The 10,185-nt window shown below is 36.2% G+C and overlaps 1 protein-coding gene across 2 annotated transcripts; it reads left to right on the forward strand.

The window, feature by feature from the left end:
- The first annotated feature begins 6,243 nt into the window (after positions 1-6,243).
- On the forward strand, positions 6,244-8,655 carry LOC143579579 (uncharacterized). Of its 2 annotated transcripts, none has more exons than XM_077062837.1 (2): positions 6,244-6,704; positions 6,796-8,655. In XM_077062837.1, exon 2 carries the CDS (start codon positions 6,899-6,901, stop codon positions 8,102-8,104), a length of 1,206 nt encoding a protein of 401 aa, XP_076918952.1. In that variant the 5' UTR covers positions 6,244-6,704; positions 6,796-6,898; the 3' UTR covers positions 8,105-8,655. The 2 variants fall into 2 exon arrangements, 1 of the variants encoding a protein (XP_076918952.1); XR_013143490.1 differs by lacking the exon at positions 6,244-6,704 and having other exon boundaries at positions 6,712-8,172; positions 8,259-8,655.
- Positions 8,656-10,185: the final 1,530 nt, after the last annotated feature.

A 10,185-nucleotide genomic window follows, 5' to 3' on the forward strand; every position in this document is an offset into this window, starting at 1 on the left:
AACTGAACAAACGGCCACTTGTACATATTTGTGTTGTAAGTGGTGTCAATCAGAAGCAAATGGGGGAACGCACGCCACATTTTATGCGACCTGTCATGACAAAAGAATACTTCCTCTACGCAGTTTGTGGCAGGGTTCTCCCGTGTGTGATAAACGAACCCGTTATTAATCAGGAAGCTTTCAAATACCTGCAATCGGTTTTATTTGACGTTAATATATTTTTTTGAACATCCATTGCAACTAATCAAATTCAAAAACGTGAACCTGCATTGGGGTATCTCCAACTGTATTTTCTCTTCTCCAGCTCTCTATAAGATTGTGTATGTCCTTATCAATAACGCAGGCTTCGGGAAACTGTCTTCGTAACAGTGGACCTATTTTTGATGTCTTCAAGCCATCCGCGTGTAACCTCGCAACCATATCAACCATCTCGTCGGTCATTCTCCTTAGATACGCGTGACCCTCCTTAAAGACGAACGGGTCGTGGTTGTGCGTCTCGTTTACGACCTCAAGCTTCCAAAAATTACTAACACGGTTGTGCCATCCTTTTAGATTAAACGGACAGCCCTTCTTTATACTACCTGTACGCCTGATTGTGGCGGTGAGTTTTGGTTCGCCGCCGCGATTGCATCCAAGATCCACTGCTCTTGGCCTAGACCGTTGGACAACAACAACACACCCATGCTCCCGACCTCTTTTCTTCGCCCACTCCTCCAGCTCCTCACGGGAAGAAAATAACTGAAACAGTATAACGTCAAATTTAAAACAAGTTCAAGCCAACTACTAATTACAAAATATTTTTATTAAACAAAACAAATTGGCTCGTACGATATCCGTTTTATATGACACCCTAGCCTCGCGAATGTAATTATCACCAACGTCGTCAGAATTATGTCTGCCGTAATCTTCATCAACATTCTCTTGGGGGGTTTCAAGAATATGGTCTGGTTCTGGTTGTGACCGATACGCATCACCTACTGGTAATGGAGACGAACGTTGACTACATGAATACGGCTCCTCGGTATTAAAATGGTACGAAGGCTGGGCAACGTAATGCGGGTCTCCTGATAAATGGTATGACGGCTGACCGTAATCATGTTCAGGATGTGACAAGTACGAACTGCTGCTAGGCGCCAAATACCAATCCGGTTGATCGTGCACAAAATATTCCTAACAAAATATATTGTTAACAAATCTAATTTAAGAAATTAATGACGACGGGTAACCCAAATAAACATTTGACGATACCTGGTTCAAATTTGGTAACGCCCCCCCCCCCCCCCCCGTCATAATCTACAAACTCCGGCGGCCCAAGATTCAAATCCGAATACTTGCCTCGTCGTTTGTCCTCGGCGGGGCTCGGAAAATAACCGTCAAACATCCAAGACATTTTCTTGAGTTGGGAATTTGGACACTTTGTATGTAATGTAGCAAATAATTTATGTTTTGCATGCTAGCTAATGTATACTTTGTATGTTTAACTTTGTATGTAATGTAGCTAATGTATACCACCACAAGTCTGGGAATCGACCTAAATAGTTGATGGTTGTAAATGCAACATTAAGGTCTAAACGCGGCGTGTTTTAGGACAACGACAAACTTCACCAATCAAATCATCCGTCGACGTCGTCAAATCAGTCACGTCGAATAAACCGCCACGGTAAGGGCTAAACGCAGCGTCTGGTGGGGTGTGAGGTGTGGTTAGGAGGACCCTTTATTTATACATTTTCTTCACCACATCACCACCTCTTTCTTTCATATCACCGTCACTCTCTCTCTTTTAAAGACATCAAAGAATCTCCTATTGAAGATGGTCTAAAGACCTTATATAAACCTTAGAAGATTTTGTTGATAATTTATACAAATAGGTTACAACTTACTAGGTATGGCTCCTTCAAAAGGCCGCAGTTGCATAGATGGGTCAAAACACTAAAACACAGGGAGTTCAAACGGGGTGCCAGAACACAACCAATAATTAGAGTGAAAGCATTTAGAACTATTTCAATCCATTTTTCCAGTGAGTGCGAGATGAGAATCCACCTCTCTAATGAGTGTGACATGTGAAAAACTACTCTATTACTCTTACAAAGCACTTACGTGTTACGATTTGCCCCTTTCATACATCCCAATTCACACTTTCTATCACAAAGCTTTATATTATCAATTAAATGAAAGACAAACCAAAAAATGCTTGTATTTTCATTAGCCGTCAAAATGCCATGTATAGCGTGCGCGACCATGTCAACTTGGCATCCCGGATACAAACCTATAAAGTAATCTTGTTGATATAATGTAATTATAGTTACATGTAGGGATGACAATGAAACCCGAACCCAATATAAAAACCCGAAACCCGACATAAATGGGATGAGTAATACCTGACCCATTAAGGTTTGGGACGGGTTTGGGATGGGTTTGAGATTTCTAATATACCCGATTACTCGACCCGATTACCCGATAACATAAACCCATTTACCCGGTAATATACCCGATATACTAGATATAGCTTATTATATACCAGTAGAAACCTAGCGGGTTTTGAGCCGGGTATACCCGACGGGTATTTTATCAAAACCCGATAAGAAACTCGAAACCCGATGTGAAAACCGAAACCCGACGGGTAATTACCCGATTAAAACCCGACGGGTTTGGTATGAGTTTGGGACGGACTTTCATAACCGGGTATGAGTTTGGGAATACCTAAACCCGAACCAAACCCGACCCAATGCCATTTACATGTAAATACATTTTCGTTTGATGAATAGTAATCCGAGAATTGACGAATGATGAATAGTAATACAACTATAGATATTCGGTGCTAAATTAATTTTCTTTCATTGGGTTAAGTTATAGTTTATAGACTCTCTTTGTTTTGAGGTTGTAGACTTTTAGATCTTAGGGGGTGTTTGGGATTGTTTATTTTACTTCCTTATGACTTATAACTTTTATAAAAAAGTCATAAGGTGTTTGGCAAAATTGAAAGTTGTGAGGGAAATAGGTTATAAGTTACACTAGGTTATAAGTTACACTTTTGTAACTTATAACTTATGAGAATAAGTGATAAGGAGGTGGAAATAAGGAATCCCAAACACCCCCTTAAGTAAAAACATAAAAAATTATTGAATTTTAGTTCTAAAAGTTTCTCAACTAAATGGGGAAGTCACTTCCACACATCCGATAAAATCGAAACGATACATAACAAATTAGCGTGTAATCAATGTTGTAAAAATATGTCTATAAGGCCGAGTACTCCCCGAATACTCGCTACAAGGTATAACGTCGATGCGAGTTTCTTTAACTCCGCCTAGTTACTGAAATCGATCAACGATACTCAACCTCATCCAAAATCACATCTAGTCGGTCAACTTGGGCCGACTTTGACTTAAAAAATAAAACATAATTCGTATTTCTATATTATTGAAAAAAGAATATAACTTTTTGTAACTATTAATTATCAAATTTTAGAATAATTTATTATTAAAAAATGTATTTGTCTTATTTATATTAATATTCACTTATTTTGTTATAAATATTAGTAACTTATGATATTTGACATATATATAATATCCAAAAATTAATTTTCTTTATATTTACCATTTCCGAGTACTCTCCGAGTACTTCTTGAGTACTCCAAGTACACCTAACTCCCCAGTCGCCGCCTAGGGTCCGCCTAACGACTTTTGCAACTTTGCGTTTAATACGAATAAATCAAGTAATGGTCTAATTAAAAAGAAAAAGGTATATTGTGTGTATCCAGGTTTAGACCAGTATGTTATGACTCTGGCTTCTTGTCAAGTCGAATTTTTTCCTTTTTTAATTTTCTCGCCGTTTAAAATATATCCATTTTTAAAAATCTACATTAAAAAAAAAGAAACCGGTAGTTCTTAAAAATAAAATCAAACATGGCTAGAAAAACAAAACATGACTTTTGAAAATAAGCTGAACCGGTTAGTTTGTCATTTTTCTTCTTTTCCTATATATTCAATTCAACCCACTATAAATACAACATATTATTAAATTTTGTAACTTACCTAACTTATTAAAAACTCCTTGTCAAATGTTTTTTCTGCTCGTATCAAGGGATAACAAAATTTCTATTTACTCAATTGTTAACGATAACCCGTCAGATGGCCAATTAAATAATAACCAAAACTCCGGTTTTCATAACTTCAACAATTCCAAAATGTCACCATTCCAACAATTTCAAAATGATGGGATTTTGGTGCTAAATGATCCATCACAACTTTGATCACACTTTCACTTGATTAAAGCACTGATGACTAATTTTTGTGATTTATACAATACATTAAAGTGCATTGGTGATTGTTCAGATGACCAAAAAGTCATCATTCGATTGGCACATTGAGAGCGGGAGATAGAAAAATGAGTGTTTAACCTTGAACAAGGATTTTAGATAGATAAAAACATTATTGACATGAGCCAATATATAGGCGGTTGCAAAGGTTAACAAACGTTTAAAAGCAAAGCTTACATCATGAATGTGTTAAAGACTCAATTGAATCAGTTTCTCACTAGCAAGAAATGACATTTCTATATAAATTGCATATGAGCCCCGAAGATCTGGCAAGAAACAGAGCCAAACATAACATGATTAGTTTGAGTAACGTTTTTTTCAACAACATTGAGCTCACACTACAAACCATCATCGGTGACATTAAGGTGTTGGAGGCTATCTTTGGGTGAATAGTAGAAACATGATCATTCCATTAATTTAAATAATTAGCATACATTTTCATTGTACTAATTCCGTATAGTCTTGTTAGTTTCTTGGTTTTTAGATTCGACTAGCCTTGTCCGTTCATAATAAAGTGTTATTTAAAAAAAAAGGTTTGAGTAAATAGGTTTATCAAAGCAGCATTTCAGTTGGTAACCTTTACTTCATTGATTATTATATACCGTGTATATGGGTATTGTTGTATGAACGAAACACGCTTCATATGAATAAGAATGCTTCCATTCTCTCCATCATCATATAATCTACGATCTATGTTCTTGTGTTAATAAATTTTAGGTTGGTTGTTTTAGAGTTATTGGATTAACTTGTTGATTGAGGAAATAATGTTAGAGATTAAACGAGTTAGGTGAAGCAGGAGTGTGGGATCGATTTAATTCTAAATGTTCTTTGGGCATTACAATAACATTGGGTTTATTATTTAAGTACTTGGGGCTTGAGTTCTATGTGAAGGGGCTCAATTAATTTATTTAACTCATATGGGAATTATTTGGTGAAAATTACCATCGATGAATTATTCCATGGTTGGCCTGACTCTCTCAATTGAATAGATACGTAAGAGAAAACAGTTCGGTTCTCTCTCTGGTACGAGAGATCACACAGATACAATCAACAATTCAATAAACAAAATTCCCTGTCTCATTCGATAAATCATTTGTGTGTAACCTGTAAATATTTTTGTTTGAAAGTGATTCATGATTTAGAGAATAATCTAGGTTGCAATTTCTTCATTTATAGTCGCATACAAGATTACCTGGTTTGTTTGTTCTATTGATTGATTCTAAACTACAACATATATGACAAAATTACAGATTTTGTTCTTTAAACGTAGTCAATTTATGGATTGAGTTATTTAAAAAGTATACTTTCATTCGTTGTCATTTAAATGACAAAATGTCTCGTTTTTCATCATTTACACTAACTGGTCGTTAAGTTTTTCATTTAAGTCATGAGACCTCATGTGCAATGCAAATGAGGGCATTTTCATCATTTTAACCCATCAGAAACAATTGTGTAATTAACTTACATTTTTATCCAACCTTACAAAAATATACCTTTTCATTTTAATTTTCAAAAGCTATCCCCAGATTCACCACCACCAAGTTTATCATCAATAGGAAAACTTAATTCTTCATAAACCAAACCCCAAGCTTATTCAGTTGACATCCTGCCGCAACATCTTCGGCAGAGAGGTAGTTGATCTGAAACATAATCTAGTCGGAAAAAAAACAAAGGGTAACAATGAGTCACCACCGCACCCTTCACTTCGTCTTCAATTTCAACCATCAACTAGACGCCAGAAGAACAAGTCGGTTTCCGGCTTCCATTATACCAACACCGCAGACACAGAAAACCTTTCCCTCTGGTCGTTGATACCACCATATCTGCAGAGTAAATACATTTGCAGGTAAATCGATTTTTAAGAGAGAGAGAGAGACTGTCGCACTAATCTGGGGCACAGCTATGAAGGGACCCGGAGTGGCCCCGGCCACTGCCGTTTTCTCCGTTAGTAGGGTAAATTTCCTGATTTTTCCCAAATTTTTTTATAGGTATTAAGCGCGGTCACCCCCAACGTATTTTTCCAAAAGGCTAGCGGTCACCACTGATTTTTTTTTAAAATATGACCCCATTGTTTGAATTTTTTTATAAAACCTCGCAAGTTTTATAAACAAAAGTTATAAAATGGTAACCGAATAAAAAAGCTTCGTTTGTGTAAAACTCAAAATTAAGGGGCTACTTGTAAAAGTCAAACTTGTTTAAACAAAACAAAACAAACAAAAAAAAAAGACCGGGATTATTTTTTTATTAGGGTTTGAAATTTGGAAATAAGCCTCTCATTCCCTCACCCCTGTTGTTCCTACCGTAGACCAACCAGCCAACAGGTGACCACTGTCTGCCGTCCGCCGTCCACGCCACCGCGTACCGCCGACGCTCAGCCTTTGTCAACAAGGTATTACTTCATGTTTTTGTTATTGTTAAACAGTGTATGATTTATATTGATTAGTGTTTAAGGATTATAAACTTAGGGTTTGTAATTGTAGAGTTGGGGATTTGGGGAAATTGATCAACTAGGCTTGTAATTGGTATTCTATGGCGAAAGTTTACTTTAACTCACCCTATTGAATATTCTTAATTAGGTCAATCATGAAAAAGCAAGAGACTATATATTCTTTTTTCAAAAAAAGCGGTGATGAACAAACGAGTAAACGACAAAGATCTTCAACTAGCGAGCCGGTTAATTATGAAGCTCCACAACAACCACAATCAAATACTAATGAAGTGGATATTAACCAAGTAAATCAACAAGAAAATCGTGGTGATTCGGAAGCTCCACAACCACAATCAAATGCTAATGAAGTGGATCCTAACCATTTAAAAAGAGACCCAGCTAAACGGAAACCAATGTGGGAGCATCCGGTAAATTTAAGGGCACAAGTAAGACGGGCTTATCTTTCTTTAGGACCTTACCAAATACAACTTAAAGAGTACAAAAACAATGATCCGAAGGGACATACTCGTAGGTTCCAATATGCTTGGTTCAAAATGTTCCCGAATTGGCTAGAGTATTCTCCAACAACACACCGTGCTTATTGTTTTTTGTGTTATCTATTTAATGATAAGCCAAGTGTGAGCCATGGTTACATTTCATTTACCCTTAAAGGATTTGACACATGGAATAAAGTTAACGGGAAAAAGTGTGCATTATTTAGCCACCTTAAAACTTCACAACATAGAAATTGTTTGGTATTCGCCGAAAACTTGTTAAACCAAGAAGCACACATTGACACCCGGCTTGTGAGGCAAACTAAAGAGGAAATAGTGAAGAACAGTTTACGATTAACAGCAACTGTTGATTTAGTTTGTTGGTTGACATTTCAAGCTTTTGCTTTAAGAGGACATGATGAATCTTCTATATCTAAAAATCGAGGAAACTTGATTGAATTGCTAAAACTTCTAGCTTCTTATAATGATAAAGTTTCCAAGGTTATATTAGAGAATGCTCCTTATCATTCAAAGTATACTTCGAGTGATATTCAAAAAGAAATTCTTAGCATTATTGCAAATAAAGTTCGAAAGCATATTTGTAGTGAAGTGGGGGATTCATTCTTTTGTGTAATGGTTGATGAGTCACGAGATGAGTCAAAAAAGGAACAAATGGCCATAGTTTTGAGATTTGTTGATGCAAAAGGGATGATACAAGAAAGGTTCTTGGATTTGGTTCATGTTACAAATACTTTATCAGCAACATTGAAAACAAGTTTGTGGAAACAACTTTCGCATTATCAATTGGATGTTAAAAAAATACGTGGTCAAGGTTATGATGGTGCTAGCAATATGAGAGGGGAATAGAAAGGATTACAGGCACTTGTTCGTTATGAGTGTCCTTACGCGTATTACGTTCACTGCTTTGCCCACAGGTTAATTACTTGTTTGTTTTTCTCTTTCTTTTTCGGTTTGACTATAATACTCTTATGCTTATTACGTTTTTGTGCTTTGATCATAGGTTACAACTTGCCTTGGTTTGTGCTACAAGGGAAGTTATTCCAGTACACAAGTTCTTTAATAAACTAGTCTTCACAATTAATGTGGTTTGTGCTTCTAGTAAGCGTCATGATGATTTATAAAAGGCAAAGGCAAAAGAGATTAAAATGTTGTTGGAAATGGGTGAAATCAAATCGGGATCAGGACTGAATCAAGTTGGGACATTGAGAAGAGCTGGTGATACACGTTGGGGTTCTCATTTTAACTCCGTTTGTAGTTTGATTGACATGTTTGGTGCCACTCGAGCTGTTCTCCAAGGAATAACTTAAGACTTATCTCATACTACTTTTTCTCAACGTGGAGATGCTGATACAGCTTGCGATTACTTGGAATCATTTGAATTTGTGTTTATTCCTCACATAATGAAGGAGGTATTGGGAAAAACTAAAACACTTTCTCAAGCATTACAAAAAAAAATCCCAAGATATTCTTAATGCTACGGAGTTAGTTTCTTCAACAAAGGCTAATCTAAATGAATTTAGAAACAATGGATGGGAGTCTTTTATTGCACAAGTTACCTTTTTTTACCAAGTATCTAATACAAATGCCGGATATGAATGCTCCATATACTTCTACTCGATATCGGCCTCGTAAAATAGATCTTCATGTTACATTTGAACATTATTACCGAGTAGATCTCTTTACATCCACATTGGACAAACAACTAGAAGAGTTGAATAGCATATTCGATGAGAACGCGACGGAGTTGTTAACTCTTAGTTTTAGTTTGGTTTCAAAAGAGATTGATGCTGATAAGATTTGTCTTCTTGTTAAGAAGTATTATCTTGAAGATTATACGGATCAGGAGATTATTTTTTTACAATATCAGTTGGAGAATTTTAATTTTGAAGTGTCAGAGAATACTAATCTAAGTGTTGTTCAAGTATTTCTGATTTATGCAAAAGTCTTGTGGAAACTCAATAACGTGAGACGTACAATTTGGTTGATAGAGTGGTTCGGCTAGTCTTGACACTTCCAGTTTCTACTGCAACAACAGAGAAGGGGGTTTTCAGCCATGAAAATATTCAAGAATCGCCTTCGCAATAAGATGTCAGATGAGTATCTCGTGAATAGCTTGGTGGTTTACATAGATATAGAAATTGCTAAAACATTTGATTCGGAATCTATAATCGAGGAATTCAAAAATCTTAAAGGTTGTCGAGCTGCTTTGTAATTCTTCTTCAAAGGTACTCAGCCTTCCTCTCGGTTCACGTATTATTATGAATATTTTATGTCTTTTTTGGTTAAAAAATTATCTAGTTTTTTTACTTTTATTGTAAGAACAATCGTTTGAATAAATGAAAAACATTTTGATATATTGATGGTCGGGTATTTTGTATATATATTAGTGTATTGATTATGTAGTTTTGTTGAATATATTGTTAGAACTTTGGTACTTCATACGTGCTTTTGTATTTCAGGTAATTGATCGTTAAAGATGCTAAATGGGAGACCTGTACGAGCATGGAATGATATCTCGGGAAGACCGAAGCATGATTTGATGTCTTGGAAAGTGTTACAAGGATTCGGGAAGAGCATGGATGAGAAATCATAAGCCGATGCTAAAACTGAACAAGATTGGTTGACAAAATGAGACCATGAAGTAAAACGAGCATATCCTGAGCTAGAAAATGAGTTACGGGACCTATAATATATGAATTTTGGGTTTCTCGACGAGAGGAATCCAAATAAGAGGTTTTCTTTGATCCCGGTACGCGACAGGTAGGGTCTACGGCCATCGCGATACGCGATGGTCTTAAAAAACGTGAAAAAACGGATTTTTACCTATATCTTCTATTTTCCGAACCCTAATCAAGATTGACGACCAGCAGCAGCTATTAGGCGATTTTGGGTGAATTTCAGGGCTACCAATCATACCTTGATCAATC

This window comes from Bidens hawaiensis, unplaced genomic scaffold, assembly GCF_021521415.1.
Source record: "Bidens hawaiensis isolate Kalapana, Puna unplaced genomic scaffold, B.hawaiensis_p1.1 tig00029874_1, whole genome shotgun sequence".
In the NCBI taxonomy this organism is placed as follows: domain Eukaryota; kingdom Viridiplantae; phylum Streptophyta; class Magnoliopsida; order Asterales; family Asteraceae; genus Bidens; species Bidens hawaiensis.